The sequence below is a fragment of the Fulmarus glacialis genome, unplaced genomic scaffold, assembly GCF_000690835.1.
Source record: "Fulmarus glacialis isolate BGI_N327 unplaced genomic scaffold, ASM69083v1 scaffold6803, whole genome shotgun sequence".
In the NCBI taxonomy this organism is placed as follows: domain Eukaryota; kingdom Metazoa; phylum Chordata; class Aves; order Procellariiformes; family Procellariidae; genus Fulmarus; species Fulmarus glacialis.
The window spans coordinates 62,407-82,784 of record NW_009202255.1 but is presented as its reverse complement, the minus strand read 5'-3'; the positions used below and the strand labels follow the sequence as shown (position 1 = coordinate 82,784).

At 46.1% G+C, this 20,378-nt stretch overlaps 1 protein-coding gene across 2 annotated transcripts in view; it reads left to right on the top strand.

Annotated features, from left to right (window-relative positions):
- Positions 1-20,378, top strand: part of KCNMB2 (potassium large conductance calcium-activated channel, subfamily M, beta member 2) — a 151,992-nt gene that overhangs the window by 122,353 nt on the left and 9,261 nt on the right. Inside the window, exons 2-3 of one of the 2 annotated variants that reach the window (XM_009574220.1) lie at positions 12,407-12,517; positions 18,990-19,139. In XM_009574220.1, coding sequence (XP_009572515.1) covers positions 12,407-12,517; positions 18,990-19,139 — 261 coding nt within the window. Of the gene's footprint in view, positions 1-12,406; positions 12,518-18,968; positions 19,140-20,378 lie in introns of those variants that run through there. The other variant, XM_009574221.1, reaches the window with a different exon arrangement.

The following is a 20,378-nucleotide window of genomic DNA, read 5'->3' as shown; positions in this document are numbered from 1 at the left end:
GTTGGCCGGCATGGGCAGCGCAGCCCTGCTGCCCAGAGCAACACTGGCGGAGTACGGGGATGATCGATCCCAGTGAGGTGCCATGGGGCTCTCCAGCTGGGGAGCGTCCCCAAGAGAGAGACAGGACATCATTGGCCCGAGTGTCACTCCTTGATGGTGAGGAGTTTTGTGCCTACAGCAGGTGAACCGCTTCCCACTTTGTGAAGTCCTTCATGTTACAAGTGCCGGTCCCCAAAGGGACAGAGGAGAGGGGAGCGGGATGGCCGCTGAAATAACGGGATTTGCAGAGTTTGCAGAGTTTAGGGACCTGAAGTTAGGAACTCTCCTGGATCCGCAGCCTGCCCTGGTCATCAAAAGCCGGACCACTGGGCTGCGATGCGGTCAGGTGAACCCACCTGTGTAGGAGAAGGTGTTCAGTGCCAGACCTCTCACTGACTTTGCTAGAAGGGCAATTCTTGCTGGCTCTTTTGCACTCGAACATCTGTACTGAGATGGGTATCCTCCAGGAGCTACCACAAAATAACTTCCCACAAGTGGCCCAGCAATCGAAAACCTGTTCCTGCATCCCGACAACTTCAGCGTGTTGCCAGCGCACAGTTTTGCTGCCACCTGATCCTTAAGGCAGTTTTGCCCAGTGCCGTTGAAAAGGAAAGCATTCACTGTGCCCTGGGGGAAATGAAGCGTGGAAGTCCTGTTATCACTGACAGAAGTTTTGCCTCTAATTCCCCATCTGCTCTTCTGAATGGTAACCTACAGTATTGGCACATAAGCTTAAATGATAAATAGGGATTCCAAATAGAAAGCAACAAAATATTAGTCAGATAGGCTGATGGTGTCTGCAAAAATGTGGTGTGGGCACTCATGTTTCAAGAAAGGAAAATTATAGGACAAAATAATGTTGTTATGTTATGTTGATTGAAGGAAAATGCTAGCGCAGAATAGCACAAAGTAATGGGTCAAAACGAGATATATTTTTTTTAATCTCTAATCCATATGGGATCATGCACAGCTCCTCCTTCCCATTCTTATTGTTATTTGTGTTTAGCAGCTGAGTAAAATAGCACACGAGGCAAGAAATCTGAGAAGAGAGTAATAATGTGATGCACAGTGTTAACTCGCTGGTTTTGGAAATATCCATTTATCTTGGTTAAATGAAAGCTTAGCCCCAGTACTAAGCCCAGTAATCATGATTAGGGAGAGAAAAAGACATTCACCTCCTTGGAAACTCAATACTCTTCAACAGTAATAGCACTGCAGTGACATTGTTCGAAGCTGGACGCTTGCTGTAATTAATATAGATTATCGCCATATGAGGAACGGAAGCGTCTGTGCCTGCTCCTACCATTGTTTTCATTTCTAGACCAGTTATGAGACCATAATACATCGGGGTTTTGTTTCATGGATGTGGCCCCTTCACTGTTTGGAGTGCTCCGCTGGCCTCAGAGGACTGCAGAGATTTTGTTCTCTTTGTTGGTTGAAAACTGTGTAGAGGGCATATGTACGCTGTCCTCTCTTAGAGAGATTTTGCTTTTGTTCTTTCTCATTATCTTTCTTCCTGACTCTCAAGAAAAAATGGTTTTATGCTAAAAAGTATATTGTAAGAACACATCTATAAAGAGATCCACGAGCTCTCAAGCTATTTGTTTTCTAAGGAGGCTAAAGCTGCATCTGAACCATCCAGTGTATCATGCACTGAACTCATCCACAAAGCAGGTGATTTAGTGCTTACACTGATTTTTGACCTAATAGACTGGTGCAGCACTGTACTAAGCCCGGCTCATCAGCCTCATCTCAGTAGTCATTTGACTCGTTGACTCTGCCAGATTTCCCATCCATTTCATACCGATACTTCTGTAGATTTCGTTACTACATTTCTGCAATATGCAGCTGCTCCTACTCTCCCTTGTGTGTGCACATCACTATTATCTTTTATGTTGTGCTCCCTGTCTTTCTAATACTCTGCCTTAATGTAACCCACTTAATTTCTAACTTTCTCCCAGTCTTGCTCATCAGGCTGGACTTGATCTGTGTCCTAACTACAAATTAGATGCTTCCTTCTTCTTACTCTGGAGATTGTTCTCTGTGGCATGCACCTTCCCTGTAGGAATTAGGATTTTGCATTTTTTTTCCAATCAGGCAGTAGGTTTCTTTACCTAAAATGTGACTTGGAGATCCTCACCAGTGGGCAAAGCAAGCAGGGAGCTCCAGAGAGCACATGCACAAGTTCAGTGGTCCACGGAGATGTAGCCATACTGCACACAACTTAGACTCAAAAGCCAATAAGCGGCGCCTCTAGAGAATTACATTTAAAAAACTAAGGACACTTAAAATATTCAATTCTGTGAAAATTACATGAAATGTATGCAGGGAAAAAATATTTCCGGTGTTTCTCTATAGCACTTGGGCACAAAATTCTGGTTTGTGAATTTGACACAACAGTTGATCATATCCAACAAAGAGGGCTACAGATGGTGAAGTCTGTGTCCTGAAAGGATGAGGAGCCACCACAGAGTGTTTATGCTGCAAAATTTACCCTTTTGTAATAAGACAAAGAGGAAGGGTGCTCATGAGATCCGAGCTGGGTGTTTGCTTTTACCACAGAGGTGCTTATTTCACAGCCCCGTGCCTCAGTATCAGTAGTATGGAGGTATTATATCTGTCTTTCCACACCAAGCCCTCTTCTTAGTTTCAAGGGAGACAGGTAATTTCTACCCAGCGTCTGTCATACCCAGGTTTCTGAGCTGGTGTGGTCAGTACTATTCACAACCTGTCTGTAGACATCCCTCTGCATTCAGAGGTCCTCCAGCAGGTCCAAGAGACCAGTCGTGAGGGAAGCACGAGTGCCAGGCAGCTGGAGACCCGAGCTCACGCTCCTCTCATTCCTCCAATCTGGCAATCTCAGACATTTAGATCTCAACTAACTGTTCCTTGCATACGCCAGCAGATTTAATACAACGTCGTTCATTGACAGCCAGGGAAACTCAACCAGCACATAGTTAAATAACTGGCTTGAATTTCCAGGTCACACTGGCAGGGCTGATCCAGCACTCCTGGTCCTCTTCCCTGGCCACTGTTTTGGATCAGATCTTTTACTAACTTACCTGCACAAACCCCGTGCAAAAGCAGTTGCCTGCAATGGCAAAGTAGCTTTACACTAATACCCAAAGCAGGAAGCCAACCTGCTTACTGGGGGAGCAGTGCGGGCTGGTGGACTTGAGCACTGGTCTGAACCAGGGATGAAGCCCGTGAAGAGCTTGTGCAAATCACCTCCTTGCTCTGTGCCTCAGTGTCACAGCTGCACTTGTGCAGTATTAACAGACATCTCTGGGGAATGGTCTTTAGTAAGATGTGACGTGTGAAACCCCAGCAGTGGTCTAGTGTTCACGCTGGCTGCCCGCTCGTTAGCAGTGCACGCGTTCGGCCAGCTGCAGTCTGCTAGATCCTCGTAAAAATTAACAAGCAGATTAAATGCAGACTGCTGTATTTTGTCACAGAAAATAAAGTCAAACAACAGCTAAAATTGGGGAGGGCAGGGGGAAAGGGGAGCAGAGAAGGCAGACCAAAGGCAACATAAAAGTTGTATTGTTTTTTAATCCCATCTCTTTTAGTGTCGGTGATAAGCGCTGTAACCAAAGGAATCTAACTGAATTAGAATTTCAATATGTCCTGAGCAGATTGGAGCTGTTTCCATTCATGAGCAGCACGTCCCAGCTGTAATTGCCTGCTTGCTTATCCACACAGCTCTTTACAGCTAATCCAAATGTGGACTCAAAAATAAATAGTGCCAGAGCATTCACTTCCCGCTGGGCAGTAGTTTTAGCTCGCCTCTGCCTTTGCTTTGTTCCAGCTGGTGCTCTCCATGGCACGGGGCCTGACTCAACGGAGATAAAAGTTGATTGACCGGCTCAAGGCATTAGATGGGAGAAAAACCACTCCTGCCATACCTACCCTGGCTGTTTGTGCTTTTCCTCTGGGTGCTGCTCTGCGTCTGTTTATCCTTCTCTCACCTCTCTCCCCAGCCACATTGCTCGTGTGATCTGCTTCTCCTCAGTGGCTTCCCTAAGGGCTGCTGGTGCCCGCCCTGTCCCTAGCAGCGCATCACTCTTCCCCTCCCTGTGCTGCCACCACAAACACGCCATCAGGGTTTTAGCACTGCTTTCCTGAAATGAAACACTCTCTTCAGGGATATTTAAAAGCCGTGTACTTCTCCGATCAGGTCTTCTCTGGAGGGGTGTAAAGCTGCAGCACGGCTGCACAAAGCTGGAGCTGGAGGGGATGTCCCTGTGGATGGGACTTGGCGCTTCCCCAAAGCAAGGCTCGGCCTTTACTCTCCGACATGGGAAGCTGCATGTGTCCTGGCTCTCCTCCCTCCTCGCTGGGTGGAAGGGGGTTGTCCACCATCTTTTAGGCTATTTTCCCTACTACGACCACCACAGACTTCCTGGGAGACTTTGGCCAAGTCTCAGCAGCCGCTGTGCCTCTGTTCATCGCCTGTAAAAAGGCAGTGCCAACACCTTGTTGCTTCACAGTTTGGGGCGTAAAATCCCAGGGCCCCGAGATGACAATGGTGCAGGGACATATGAGTCGAGTCAGAAGCCACTTCATTTCAGCACAGTCAGAAGTGTCCAGCTCTCACCGTGCAACCAATTATTCTTAAAAATAGTCTTTTTAGTATCCAAAAGAGCCTCCTCTAAGATCTGGTCAAGTGGGTACCCACAAAATCTCAGATGGGGAGAAGGTTATTCCCTCTTGATGACCATCAAAGAGACTGACTTCAGCATAGAGATGGAGCTGGAAACATCTCCCAGACCTGGGAGTGGAGGAGCAATGCAGCAGTGACCCTCCACTTCGTCTCCTTTCTCTCACCCTCTCTCCGTTTCCCACTGGGTTTATCATGGCATCTTCACTGCCACCCATGTGCTCTTAGCCAGCCAGCCAGCCTGCTCCAGGACCATATAGCTCTTCTGGTGCAATGCAGCACCTAAGGTGATATATCCCTCTGCAATTACAAAGAAGTGCGCTAAGATTTAAAGGAGAGCTTCAAGTAAGGTAGTGCAGCACTTTCATCGCCTTCATTCTCACCCCCAGGATTCTTCCTCATCAGTGTAATGCTACCTGGTCTTTGGCAGAGCAGGTCTCCCCATAAAACTCTCTTGGCTCAATTGACTAGGGGCATGTTGCAGGGGGGTGACCCAGTGCTTGCCACTGCTGCATCCCCTCCCAAAACCAGCCCATTTTACAGGCAGATTGTGTCCTTCTCCGAAGCCAGAGAGCAGCTGAGGTGATGAATATAGTGCTTGTCCAATGTGTCACTTGCTACATAAATTCAAATTCAGCACAGAAAGCTAAAAATGTTTGCAGAGTCCTGACAGGCAAAGGGGACAATTATCCTCAGCTGTTCCTCACAAACATTGATCCCTGGTGATTGCAACGTGCCAAGAGAGGCATTGCCTCGTGCTTGGATTGCAAACTCACCCGCACCAAAACATGAGGATGGTAGTAAGGGCTGGCTCTTCACTAGATGCTCTGCTACCTGGATGTGGCCTGAAAATGTCCTCTGCCAGGTACGGTGATGGGACTAGCACATCCCTTGTACAGATGAGGAAGCTGAGGCCATAGTGTCAGACTGTTCCAAGGTGGCCAGAAGGTCGCCAAAGAAGAGAAGTTGGGACTCTCTTGCTTGTGATGACAGACAGTAGCTCCCTCCTTTGTAGCTGACCTGGGGACACAGGAATTTCTTCAAAAAGTTGCTGTTTCGATCAGCTAAATCAGAATAATTAAGACTAACACAGTGCAGCCATGGTGAATGAAACAAGTCATCATGGGGATAGTAATGTATAAGAAGAGGCATTGAAAAAAAAAAAAAAGAAAAGAAAGTGGAGAAGGAAGCTAAAATTAAAAAGATCAGGAAGAATAAAGACTATAAAGTCTACAGCCATGCTGTGTGGGCTACTTAGACTCGTACTAGGTAGCTCTTAGGAAAGGGGAAGCCCAGGGATGACAGGCATCATTAAATGGCAAGGCTTGAAAGTTTTTTCAAAACAGAAAGTCAGCACTGGAGGAAAAAAACATCATGAGATGAAAACCTGGACCATTTAGAGGTTACTTTGGAATATTTAATTTTGAAGTGTGAACATATTGCATGTTGTCATGTAGCAAAGAGGTGTAGATACCTCAGCCTTTCTGAATATCTCTCTTACTCCTGTATATACTGGGGACAGGAAATTAACAACCATAAAGTATGATTTGCAGTTAAATTTTGCCTTTGAAAACAAACCCAAATGCCGCTGTGTTCTGCACACAGCTAAGCTGCATCCCCATGTGATGGCTTCAGTTGTTACTGGCAGCCCCATTCTCCTCCTTCTTTGGACCTGGAGTGTCCTAGACATGCCTGTACCATGAGACCCCAGCAAGTCCACCCTGGGTCCAGGGTGTCTCCCTCATCCAACTCAAAAACTAGATGGAGAGCTCAGCTCTGATCTCTGGGGAGATTTAGAAGAAGGGTGAGAAATAGAGGGTGAATTCATTAATGAAACATCATTAGCCATCAGGCTTCTTAAACTCTTGTCAGTACATTAACACCAGCTGCCCATTGTTCATTTTTTCCTTGCCATAATGAGGAACCCCAAATTCAAGGTCATCTGCCAGCTGGATTAGTCAGTTAGTACAGCCGGAGCTCCTGAGATGCTCCAACGAGAACAGTTATTTATGTCGCTCTGTCCTGCACTGTGCCCATTAGCTTGCGGTACAGCAAAATCCGGTCACGAGGCAGGAATACATTTGATATTGCTGTCGCTGCTTCACAATTTAGTGTTGCTGCTGCCAGAGCGTTAAATGTTCCCTAAGTGGTAACTGTCTTCTACTAATGCAGATGCATTTCTTTTATGAGTTGTTCTTCTTGGTCCATGCTCGCCGTTCTTCTGTTATGGCCTCAGACAAGTGGGATTAGGACAAGCAGATACTGTGTTCAGATGGAGACCTGCAGAGAAAACAGGTATTTTGACTACACAAGAAACACTGCCCTCTGAATTGTGTCAGAACAGGGGAATTGCCAGCTAGGCATTCACCGGGTTTCTGGTTTGCATCTTCAGTGCTAGTGTGTGAAACCTCCCTTGGTACATGTCTATTGGGGCTTTCATGTCACACCATGGCCATGGCCACAACCACAGCAGCTCTCCCTCAGATACCCCAGGCAGACACCTGCTCAGTTTTTACCACCCAGTTGGGTTTCTCCTCACCCTCTCCCTGGTGTAACTCCGCTTCCATCTACCCCTTCATGTTGCCATGGACCATACCTAGGAGTCAGAAAATTCAGGCACTGGTTTTAGTCCTGGGTCCAGCCCTTACATTCTTTTAATACCAGAACTAGAAAAGTCCCCTGGATCATCTCCTGAATCAGACAGGAGCATCTTAATTTAGTAGTTACCTCCACCACTCTGCCTGGGAAACTCTTCCACGCGCTAAGGCACCTGAATGCCAGACTACCCAGCAGTCAGGCTACACTTTACATCAGAAATTCAACAGGCCATTTTATTTGTCTCCCATCCCTCATCACACAATACTTCTCCCTGTTTCCTGGCTCAGCAAAGCCATAGGAAAACATACTATTATCAGACATAGGCATGGGTAAGACCTATCGGGGCATAAAGTCTAACTGTCCGTATTCAGTAAATTCATCTCAAAGTGAACCACCATCCCCTTACGGGCTGCCTTTGATGCCCGGTTTCAGCTTCTTCCTTTTCCTGTGGGCAATGGTGGATGGGACCACCCCAAAAAAGTCTTTCCAGCCATGCAAGAGTCCAAATATCTCCCATCACTCAACAGCCGCTGCCCTGTCTGTTCAAGAACTGGCACTGACCTCTGTGTTGTGGCGTGGAGAGAGGTTAAAAGGTGGACTAGCAGGAAAATTTCAGGCTTCACAGGAAATTGCCTCGGGGTTCAAATGAATCCTCTGGCTGAGAAATGTTGAGATGAAGCATCCAGAGTGCTTGGCAGCATGGACAGTGCAGGACGTGGGTGTATTCAGACAAAGCTGAAGAGGTCAGCGATTATATTTGTAGGTGAATGTTTAGCTTTTGTTGGCTTTTGATGACTCAGGGTGTCTTTTATGAGGCAAAATTAATGCAAGTGCTTCTCTTTTTACAGTGACCACATTGCCCAGGAAATGAAATGCCATGAGGGGAGCAAAGCTCATTAGTTTGGTGCCATAAATGGTTCTCCAAGGTCTCAAAAACCCCATGATTAACACAAACATAGACAGAGACAATTACAAATAAACACACATATAAAACCCCGCTTTCCATCTAAAAACGTGGTTTACAATATCCCTCTTTGACTGTTCACAGATGTGGTGACTTAGAGGTGGGGAACATTTCATATAAATCGTGACATAAACTGCAGCCTGAGGAAGGAAAGCAGCCAGCCCAGGGTGAAAGTGAGGACAACAAAGCACATCATATAGTTACCAAGGTACCAGCTAAGGATTTTGAGATTCACCCTCAGAATTACATCTTTTCTGGAGCAATTTGAAGCAAATGCTGCCCCAGCATGTTTTCTTCACACTGCAGTCCTCTCTCAGGTGGTTGCTGTTGGGTGGACTTGTAGACGCTCCTCAGGATGGGTCAGTATAGTTCTAATCTTATAAGAACTATCTCAAGTCTTCATCTTGCAATGACTGAAAAAATGGAAACCTTGTCAGGTTTTCTAGTAAGGTCCATAAAATTCACCAGAAAATAATGTTCAAGAGAAGGATGAGAATGGAGGGAGATGGGAGGAGTGGGTCAACCCTGGGGAGACCCACTGTGTCAGGATCATGGGCCCTGAGAGCTGCTCCTCGGCCAGTGCAGAGCAGTGAAGTGCCCCGGGCATGGGTGTACATTTATTCATAGGAGATTGTACACTTTTTACTCTGCGTTTCTCTCTTAAACATTGTGCATTTATTCAGAATAGATCCGAACACCAAGAACGAGGCGTGTTTTGTAAAAACCAAAGCATGGCCTCCTTGCCTGTCTCTGTGGCAACCGTGCTGAGAGACAACTGTGGTGATGCCACACTGGGTAAATAATGAAGGAGACAGCAACGTTCAGGCAAAGCCAAGCAGAAAGCCCAGGGTCCAACCCAGTGTCCTGACTCTAAGAGTACACAGCAAAAGTCACATCAAGTACAGCAGTTTGCTGGTAACCTGCCCTACAGGAATGTGGTAACCTGCCCTACAGGGATATCCCCTACAGACTCCTGATAGTCAAAAAGCAGCTTGAAGCACCTCTTCTTCTAAACTGTTTTTTTACCAGGTATTGTCATGACTTTAGACGCTCCGTCTGTTCAAGCAATAGCATAATCCACTTTTACTCTAAATGCCAGGCTGACATCCTGAGTAATGAGTTTCACAGGCTGATTACTTGTTGCATGATAAAAATACGTTGCCAGCAGCTGACTCAGGCAACGGGGAAAAAAAAAAAGTAGTGCTACTTGCTTTCTCAGAAAAGAGGGGACAGGGAAGGAACAGGGTTCACAGTCCTGCCTCGGGATTAGCTCAGGGGAGGAGAAAGGCATGGAAGTTGGCTAACTGACCTGGTGGAGCAGGGCATGGTCACATAGGTTGTAACTGTTCTAAGTTACAAGTCCTCCAAAGGCCTTCAAAGGAGGGTCTTGGAGAGTTTGTGGTGTTACTGTTCTGCAAAAGGCTCTTACCTACAGCTAACCCCCACCTAAAGGAAACATGGACTTTAGTTGCTTACATCTGACCTCTGCTGTGATGTCATCAGTGTAACAATTTTACACAAAATTAGGCATGTAATTATGTGTTAAAGAGTGATGGTTAGCTTGGATTGCCCAACTATTGAAGCAGGCAGCATTAATACTATCACATATGGACTGCTCCAGGACACTGGCGCTGTAAGGGAGTCTGAAATCACTCTGACTGGGGGAAGAAAGACACCCCTTCTCCTTCCCTGGCATCCCCTCGGTGGGACAGACCCCTCTCACCCAGCTCTCACACTGGTGGTGCTCCTGCAATTTGCTCTGGAGCTTGTGAACCTGCCTCCCTGCCCAGGCAGTCCTGCCCAGGTGTCCCTGTTGACTCAGACAGGCTGCAGAAGCTGCTGATGGCCTCTAATGTGTGCCCAAGTTTTGCTTAATTAAGAACAGACTCTCTAATAGCATTCACCACCGTCTCCTGACAGCTCTGGGACTACTCAGGCTGTGGCAGCAGAGCCAGCCAGGCTTTCCTGCCACGCAACTCACCCGTGACATCCTAAAGGGTGCAGTGGCAAATATATATATATAAAAAATTTTATTTTCCAGCATTAAGGGGCTCAGCCTGGGACAGGTCTCAGTCCAATATCTAGTGTGGCCTCCAGGCCCTTGAATAGTTGCTCTGAGCCCTCCTGCATTGCTCGATGCAGAAACACCAGCTCGCTTGGCGCAGGCTTGGCAGTCGCTGTTGTGCTGTCTGGGGTAGTGTAGGTGCAATTTTACATACCAGAGTGAGGATTAGACCCACGGCCCTGCGACCCACATTTCTGGCCATGATCACTATAAAAACACTTCTTAGTCGGTGGCTATATTGATTAGATGTTGGTAGATGCTATTTCACCTTCCAGACTATAATTATTTCAGTGAGGAAGTGCCTCTTCTTATTGCTTAACCCCCAATACTTAACTACAATAGTTGTAAGGAAAGAAAAGACTCTTTTTTGGCTCTCAGAGCTGCAGTGATGACCACAGAGTCAGGGAAAGGGCTGGGGGAGATTCCCCTCCTTCTGCCTCCCTTCTTTTGGGCCACCTTCTTGTCCCATTTGCTGTGCACGAATGCAGCCCAAAAGCTTTGTCAGATTTTACTGTCTGTTATTTCAAGCAAGGTCCCTGCCTGCAAGCCCCGGTCCCGAGCCAGCGCCTCTGAGGATTGCAGCAACAGGGAGCAGTAGGATCCCAGCAGGGAGGAGGTGATGGGATCACCAGTTTGGCCAGTTTGCCCAGTTTGTGAGTTTGGCCTGGGTCTGCGCCATGGACCCCGTGGTGGGGCTCTGGGCTGATGCCAGATGGAGAGCCCAGTCCCTTGGGACCCATCAGCCTGTCTGGATTTTAGCTCCCATCCATGTCAGTCTTCCCCTGCAGCCACCTCCACAGGTGTTCTCTCAAGTTCACCACTATGCAAATATTGAAATTAGCTCTTTGCATGATTATGTAGATAGTGACATTATAGGCTTTTTCAGGTGAGGAGTACTGTGGAATTCATGTGCCTTCTCTGCTGACAGTATCAGCACCAAGGTTTATTTTTCAGTGAGCTAAAGAATGGCCCCCAGTGTATGACAAACTTTGGCATTAAAGTATTTGGTATCTGGAATATTTCTTTTTTTTTTCTTAAGCCTCTGAATGTAGTAAAAGCAGAACGTGCTGTGCCGTGAAATAATGTGAAATACAGCCCTCACCAAGAAGGGCCCAATTCTCAGAGATCGAGATTTTAACTGAGCCTCACTAAAACCAGGAGCAGATTAGGACGTGCTACGAGGGGAGCTGTAGCCCCACCAGCAGGTCCAATACAGCCTATGCTTCCAGCCTGGCAATGAAGTTACCATCTGGAAAGATGGTTGTTCACATTCAGCTGATCTAGGGTAACCAAAATCTGCTATGAATAATATAGATATAGTGAATGTGCCTTGAATCAGGGCAAGAGAGCAGCAACGCTTCTTGAGATCCTTTCGACTCTGTATTTCTGATTCTATGAGATCTAATTGAAGTACAGGGTTCAAATTCAGTCCTTAAAATGAAACCCCTCAGACTTTTCCCCCCTTCAGAAGACCCTGAGAGCCTGAGAGAAGACAGCAGGTCTCATACCCTGCTGTGAAACAAAGAAGCCCCTGGGCAGGAATCTAACTGGTCTGGCCAAATGGCTTTGGGACAGTAATTTGTCTGTGGGAAAAGGCATCTTTGTCACATCAGTTACATTTCCACACAATGCTGCATTTACGTCTCACACTTGTGCCTCATTCAGACACCCTCCTTGAGAGCCTCATCGCACTGAGAGCTGCCGTACAACCAATAAGCTGTGATGGACATGTGTGTGCTTAAACAACAGCCACTTTCTACCCCCAAAATACTGCCATAACAACATTGGATGCAGCTATTACCTTTTTTTAAACTACCAATGATTTCTTGTTCATCGTGCAAATCCTTTGCAGTGTGGAGCACAGCTAAGCCTGATTAGCCAGGATCACATTTTGCCAGTGGGGCTAATGAGATTTATCCTTCATTCCTACAAGATGATCCGTCATCCCCATTATTTTACATCTCACCTTGAGTTAACAAATGGTCCATCTTCAGAGCACGCTGGGCACGGCCACAGGGGATTTGGCACGTGGTCTGCCGCGTTGGATGGGCAGTGACAAAAATTATCCCTCTTCCCCCAGGTCCTTCCATCGTCCCAGTGCAGCAAGCAAAGCCAACACTGGGCAACCCTCTAAAATGTTTATTTGGACCAGTGGCCGGAGCTCTACATCTTACAGACATGATGAGAAAAGGTAAATGGCATCTATGCTGATTGTCTCTTACGGGTTTTGAATCTTTATGAGTGTGTACCTGTAGCTTCTCTTCAGTGGTGGTACTGGAGAAGTAGGAGGGATGCAAAGGGTGTCCCCCTCCTGCCTCTCACCCCTGCCCCAGCTACTGCTCCACCAACAACAGGACCGGCTGATGAGTGCCAGGCTTAACGTGCCAAGCCAAAACAGCGTGGAGGGACAATGCCAAAGACATGGCCAAAGTCTTCCTTGTCCTCAGGTCGTCAGCAGCACACCATGACCGTCTCTGAGGTCAGCACACAGACATCGCACGTTTAAAAGCACACTAATCCCCAGCCACAGGTTTGCAGCCCCAGCTCCAACCCCTGCGTCCTGCTTCCAGCCATCGGCCCACACCACTCCTGCACCCCCCTCCAGACAACACACAGAGTGCCTCCTCTCCCCCAGCCAAATCATTGCCCTCTATAACTTTTACACATCTGGATGGTGCATCCAGCTGTCAGATGCTGTTTATATGCGTGTGTGTGTCAGGGTGAGCGTGTGCGCAATACATTCCACAGTGGCCGGCGGATGACAAGTAGCCTGAAAGTGAGCTCATTACTGGTAGCCCACCAGCCCATTTTAGTGGTGTTGCTGGAGGGAATAGGCTGAAGGAGACAGAGGAATAAATGAGTTACTGGATCTCCCAGGGGGGCAGGGAATTACACAGAAGGGAAGGAAAGGGACGGAGAGGTTTTAAGTCCACAGACAAAGGCAGCACTCAGTTGGGAATGAAGGAAGTTAAATATCACTGATGAAAGAACAGTTGTCAGTAATGCTCAGACTCATCCTTCCAAAATCTCTCTCCTTTGTAGTGAGATTTGCCGGACAGCTTGTCTTGCCACAACCAGACACGTTTCCCTTTCTTTTCCTTTCTTTTCCCCTTCCCTCCCTTGCCTCCTCTCCTTCAGTTCCCCTTGCAGTCACTACTAAATGTAATCACAAAAAATCAGACTCCGGTGAAACAAAAACAGAGGTCAATGTACCTACAGTGCCAATTAGGAAAACACACTCTTCAGTTATTCTAATGAGACATTACTGCTGGCATCTGCTTGGGAAAATGCGCTCATGAGTTCAGGCAGCAGAGCTGCCCTCAGGACGCTGAGTCTTTTGGGAGAATTGGTCCATTTGCTGAACTTTTCTGCAAAGGCTGCATAGGTGTTCAGCTCTTTTGATAATCCGATCCCAAGCAGATATTTTGAAGCCACAAAGGCCAGCTTGGCAGCAGGTTTCCATGGACTTTCGGTTGGAGCTGGTTATCTAACTGTCTCATGTACTTCTGTAACTCTCCTCTTTAATTGAATTTTCCCCAGGCTAATGTTCTTCTGCGTTAAAACACTCTCATGGACAGAATGGTCCAACGTTAGACACTTGTAGGAGATATCTGCCCACGCGTTGGGCTGGCTGGAAGCCATGTGCTCCTGATTAGCATGGCCTTCAGCTCACACCGTGCCTTTCAGTGGGACTTATTAACTTGGGCTGAGCGCTGTGCTAAACAGGGCTCACTGGCGTCTGGTCAGCTTAAATTCTGGGCAGAGCTTGCCCCTCTCTGCCTGCAGAAATAGGGAGGTAGGGAGCAGTATCGCTGTACTTGCACACCAGCCGTGGTAATTTCAGGTGCCTTTTCAAGCCTTCGGATGGGTTTTTTTCCCAGGTGGTCCTGTAGAGCCATACAGAAGGAATTGTTCGTACCCTGTGAGTGATTAATAAAACGCAGGAGGGAAAGGGAGGAAGAGAAAATGGAAATAAGAGAGTGCTGACCATAGCCTCAGGACTGCAGAAGAGAGGTGTGAACACAGAGCAAGCGTTGCCGGTGGGAGAAACTCATCCGCCAGTGTCTGGCAGTGATTTTAACACGTGTAAGGTCACCAGCAGCATCACTATATCAAACAGGTGGTGCATTTTAGAGAAATGACTTCCCCTAAATGACCCTTTCCTAGGAATTTTTGTTCTTTAAGCTTCAGACTGTCAGCTGGGGCAGCAAACTTTTCACCTAACACATGCCACGACTGCTGATTTTTGAGGGATTGCACCGTAATAGCACCCTGTGCAGCCTGGGTCACTTGCTGTGGATGAATTGCCTCCTCCTGGGTGGAAGGTGTCCCTCGGGCATCTGCTTTTGCAGGATCGAGCCCAAAATTTATGTATTTCTTTGCTGTTTTAGACATCTGCTGTTCCCCAACTGCCACTTTTTAGGCTTTGGAAACCTAGTCGAGCCCTCATTCTTTCTCAGCTGTCAGTTATGTTTTCCACAACATTGTAAGCTTGGAAAATGAAAGCACTGGTTTGGTTTCGTTCAGTTCAGTCCAGTTTGGTGGGGAAGAGGGAAGGAACTAAGTGAACAAAATCTGTTTGTATTGATAGGAATCCTTCTACAACCATCACTGAGACATTTGTGAGAGCTCCAGAGAGATTTCCTGTTGCCATAGCTCTAATAACAAAAATTGATGCAGCTAAATATACCCTGTAAAGAAAAAAGTAAAGAAATTGGCTTCTGAGCAGAAAAGTCCCTGAGCATTGGGAATTCTGCAGGTAAGATACACAGGAGGTTTTTTGACCCTCCCATTCAAGGATTTCTGATATCAGTAAACACCTCAACACGAGGTAATTTGAGTGACATCTGCATAATAACTGTGATATCAGAGAACTGAATGAGAATTCAATGTCCCTTTGAATAATTCAGGCAGGCAGGTATCCCCACCTGACAAGCCCCATGACCGCGCAGGGAGGAGGAGGCAGCGTCTCCCTCAGGGCCACACCATGGTCCATTTGCAACGGAAGGAATTTGAGGGTAGGTAATTTGTCTATATTTTCAAAAAAAATAAAGTAATTGCAGGTGCCTGGTTATTCTAGATTTCCAGGGAGGAAACTAGACCCCCTTTGCAGTACTCTTAGATCTACCCTTTTTGGAGCAAAACAAGAACTGTTGTACTGAGTCAGAAGAAGCACTACTTTAGCCTTTTCTGCTCATGGCAGTGCCCAGTTGCCAGCCCTTGGCATACCGGATCATTCCGAGTACATGCCAATAAATTCATCATATCCCCGGAGCTGTGGAGCTGTATCAGCAGAGCACGGAGCACATAGGATGCATGTGGCGTGCCTCCTCCTTCACATAACCCAAGTGCTAAAAGGCCATGTCCCTCATGATAACAAAGGTCGGTCTTGGCTGCAGCAAATATGAGTAACTCTACAGAAGATGTAGAATTTCTTATTAAGGCCAGTAGGCTTAAACGGGCACTGTAATTCTCCTTGACTGTCTCGTGTGACCTGGGCTGCCTAATCTCATCACACAGGTCCTCCCTAAGCCTTCCTCTGGAGATCATGTGAGGAGCTGCTGACCACATTGCAGAGGGATCCCCGCACTGCTGCTGTGCTGAGATACGGAGGGGGAAATCTCTGCTCTGTCCCCAGCAGGCATGGTCACGGCTGAGGTTTCCTCTCTGAGCTGAGCCCAGGTAGAGCAGCCAGCCCGTATCCTCTGAGCAATTTGGCAAAAAGAACACAGAGATTTAGCAGGGGAGAACTTCAGTTTGGAAATGATCAGGAGAGCACAGACCTTTTATCCTTGGAGGCTTGCTTTCTATTAAATATATTTGCACAGGGCAGAGAGAGAACCCCATGTTCTGACAGCTAGGACTTCTTTAAAAACAAACTGCTCCCCTCGGCGTCATATTTGGGGAGTTATCAAAGGTAATCATAGGTATTAGATGGAGTCACCTAGATGGGTAGTGTCTGGAATGCAGTGATCTGTACTTAAACACACCGCAGCAGTCAGCTAATTGTGGCTGTGCAGCCCTGGGATCCAAAATCAGCCAGCTAAGCACAGCGCACTTCCAGCTCACCGAGCAGAAAGAGGTCCCTGGGCTATGCCAAAAGTTCACAGGTACATAAAATCCCCCCCACGGAGCAGCACATCTGCAGGCCACCGCTGCTGCTCGAGCTAAGGAGATGCCAAGGCTGCTCGGTTAGTGGCAAAATAATCTGCACAACATATCACGTCCCCCAAAACCAGGGCTCTCGGGGGCAAACATGTGAAGTCTGGTAATAGCAGATGTTCCCAGCATCATACAGAGCAAATTGGCACCTCCCCGGTGCAGGCACGAGCGGGGAGGGGGAGGAGGAACGGTTACTCAGTGTGTCTCCTGGGCTGCGTCAGGACCCCTGCATCACGCGCTGGCACGTGCCACGCCACCGCACGCCTTGGCATGTGTTACCAGACTGACTCCTGGCAGGGATTCAGGAGAAAAAAGCCCTCAGTAAGGTGCACCAGGCTACCGCTTTCCTGTTGTTTGGGGCCTTGAATAACAAATATTTGCAAAAGAGCAACCGAGCGACTGCTCCGAGCATGACTCCCGAGACAGAGCTTTATTTAGCTTTATTTACCACGGCAGGCAAGCATGGGAGATCCGCCTGGCAGGCGGTCACTGCACACCATCCCCTTTGCCAGTCACCTGCCAGATAGGTCATTTCTACAACATACCCTTCAGTCCATCCTTTTTTATCTCTCATCGCACGTTTCTTGGCTCAAGGCCACGTGGGAAGTATTTGTAACCATTCTCAATTAGCTATTTGTTTTTAAATTGTCCATTTGTATCCCTTTTATGTCCTAGCTGCTCTGGTGACATTAGCGAGCGATTGCACTGTCTCTGGTTTATGTCTACGCGCTGACATAGGTTATGCTGTGTGATCGGTTAATGTGCTGGAACTGCATGACAGTCTCTGCCTTCCTGCCTGCTTCCATTTGGGAGCAATGCACATCCTAATAGCAGCTCTCAGAGTTAAATACAGTTTGATAAATAATAATATAAAAGTAATATTAGATTATTACTCTGCATTACTTCTTTGAAGGCAATTGCATCTGCAAGTTCACAATATATTTTTTCTCCCCAACACCAGAGAAAAATTTGACAGGCTGAATTACCATTTCATTTCCAACTAGGAAAACATTGACAAGCTTTAAAGGATGGTTTTGAAGAGAAACCATGGACGTCTAGAGATGTAAATTACAGTTGGATGAAGAAACCTCAAGGGGTCTTAGGTACGGGAGACTGTTGACTGCAGTACCATCTAAGCAAAATTTTTGCTATAAAACCCCGCACCGTATGTGCTTTTCCTGGCTATGACTCATCATCTAAATACAAATTCAATTCCAGTTTCAGGGAATTTATGATTAAACCTATTTTCTTGTTTCTACTGTGTTTATGTATGATTTTACATCTGTCTTAACTCTATTTCTTTGTCCCTGTTGGTGAATGTAAGTTATATGGTTGGTCTGACACACAGTGCTTTTTTCCAAGGTTGAGTGAAACTTGGTGGTTTCAGCTTAAATGAGTGGTGGGTTTGCTAGAGCCCAAAGTGATGTTGATGTTGCTCACCTGCCATTTTGCAGACAGTAGAAGAGGAACTTCTTCCACGTGTACTACTATGTCCATGTTATGGTGGTGCCAGGGCTCAGAGGTGTGCGGTTCACATGCTTCGGGTGCTGCCTGGAGGATTCAAAAGAACCGTAACAGAAAACACAGGAGATTTTGACCAGCCTCAGGTCTGTAAGTACATTTTAAACCCACAAAGTTTGAGTGTGTTTGAAATGTACTCAAATATTTCCTTCTTCACCATTGTGTCCTCATGACCCATTGAATCATCAAAGGCTCGGAGATGAAAGAAGGACTTATGGTTAGAAAACGCAAAGGACTCCCTGCTGAAGGGGGAATGGTTTGTTGTATCTTCTTTTTTTTAATCCCAGAACAAATAGCTTTGGTGGATAATTTTCTGCGAGGTTTTTCACTGTAATGAGTAACTGGGCTTCCAGAAAGCTATTTTATAAATAAAGTAAATAAGCTCCCAATCAAAAAACCCACAGAAATCAATTGCAAAATCCCCATAGTGTTTCATGAGCTTTGAGTCACACTCAGGGTGGAAAATTACCCAAACCACTAGCTTGTAGGGAATCAAAAAAGAACATGGTCCTTTCAGATAATTTTAGTGATTTTCTTCAGGCTATTTTCTACATACGGTAACATAAGACCTGTTACCATATTCAACTAAAGAAAAGACATGTCACATACCTAAACATCTTCTAGTGGCCTAAATTGGCATTGACAGGTCAAATTCACCTATGGTATAATTCAACTGAGCCAATGAAGCTGTACCAAAGAAGGATTTACTGAGCTGGCACAAGTGTCTAATCTTCATATTTGCTATAAGAGGTTTTTACCTTTTCAGAAATGGCTGTAATTTATTTTGGAGATTAATAAGTTTCCACCAGGTCAGAGTGAATCCGATGAAAAAGGACACCTGAGGACCTTTAAGCCTTTCTCTCTCATGAGATGGGTATGGAGGTGGAACTACCCACCCTGTAGAGGTTTCATTGATTAAATATGAACTTCACATAAGAATGTATTATTTTCAACCTCAGAAATATTTACCAAAAAATCAGGGATCACGATCTACTGGACAAAAGGAAAACAGTCACAGCCCTAAAAGCTGGAGAAGACCGGGCCATACTCCTCGGGCTGGCCATGATGGTGTGCTCTATCATGATGTACTTTCTCCTGGGAATCACCCTCCTGCGGTCTTACATGCAAAGGTAATTTCATTATGGTTACTCTGATCTTACACTGTCTGCTCCAGCTGACTTCTCGTGGCTTATTCTTTTGACTCTTTTTATTGAAGTTTTCTAATTTTTCCTTTGGTCAACATAGCCCTGATTCTCCACTTCCTTACCCCAGTATAAATTAGGCATAACTACTGTGAAAACAAACTGAGTAATACCAGCAAAAGCGAGGGAAGAATTAGATCCCTGTTTGACGAAACCTTGATCCGTAGGCTTTAGCCACAGTTTAACACCAGTATAATATCCATATCAGCTGGTCGGCAGTCCGCTGAACCCTGTAAGCCTCTCAGGGGCTCTTGCTGCAAAGCCCAGTCAAACTCAGGAGAAAACAGCAAAAACATTTAGCAGCCTCGAGAAACAATGCACTTCCAAATGAAGAATGGAGAATTAATTTGGGAAAGAAATCAAGCTGGTTTGTAGCATGTAGTTTTCCATGTGGGTTATTACTTTCATTTTAACAAGTTAAATCCTCCTGAAATATAGTAATGTGCTGAAAGTGAAAGATCATCTTTCATCGTTACTGCACTGCATTTAATTTTTCTGAGGCCTCTTCTGGTTTCCTTCTCTGTCACAAAGCAGAAAGTTTGGCCTGTGATTCATTAGCAGCATTTGAAATCAGTTTTCGAGCACCAGCCCTATTTAAAATCCAACCGAGACTGTAATAAGACTGTCAACAATGTTTTTTCTGCCCTGATCAGTGGAGTTAGGAGAATGAAAAATGTGTAATTGGGGATCAAAACATTAGTCTGTCATGCCCAAAACCACCCTGAGGCAGCAGCCAATAGCTGGCACGTTTTGGCTTATCCACCACAGGCTTCTTCTTTAGGCGCGTATAATAAGTGCCCACAGTTAACTGGTATGAACATCCTCAATTATATTGGTGTACCTGCAGGAAAATATTTCTTCTTTACCCTGCAACAATAAGGAAAAAATAGCGATGCCTGAGGATGAACTGTACTGATTTGCAGTGTCTTATTTGTGCCATAAAGGTATTTGTCCCTTTTTAAATCCAAGCAAAGTTTGGATTTTGAAAACAGAGATCAAGACCTGTTAAGTATCCACGAGCTTTTCCAATTGCTCTCCCAGACCTTTCAGCAATATCAGGGTCAGTTGCAGAGGCTGCTAAGGTCAAAATTGCTCATGTGGAAAGAGATGATTTATATTACAAACCATGTGAAAAATTGCCAGAAGATATCAAATCTTCACAAGTCT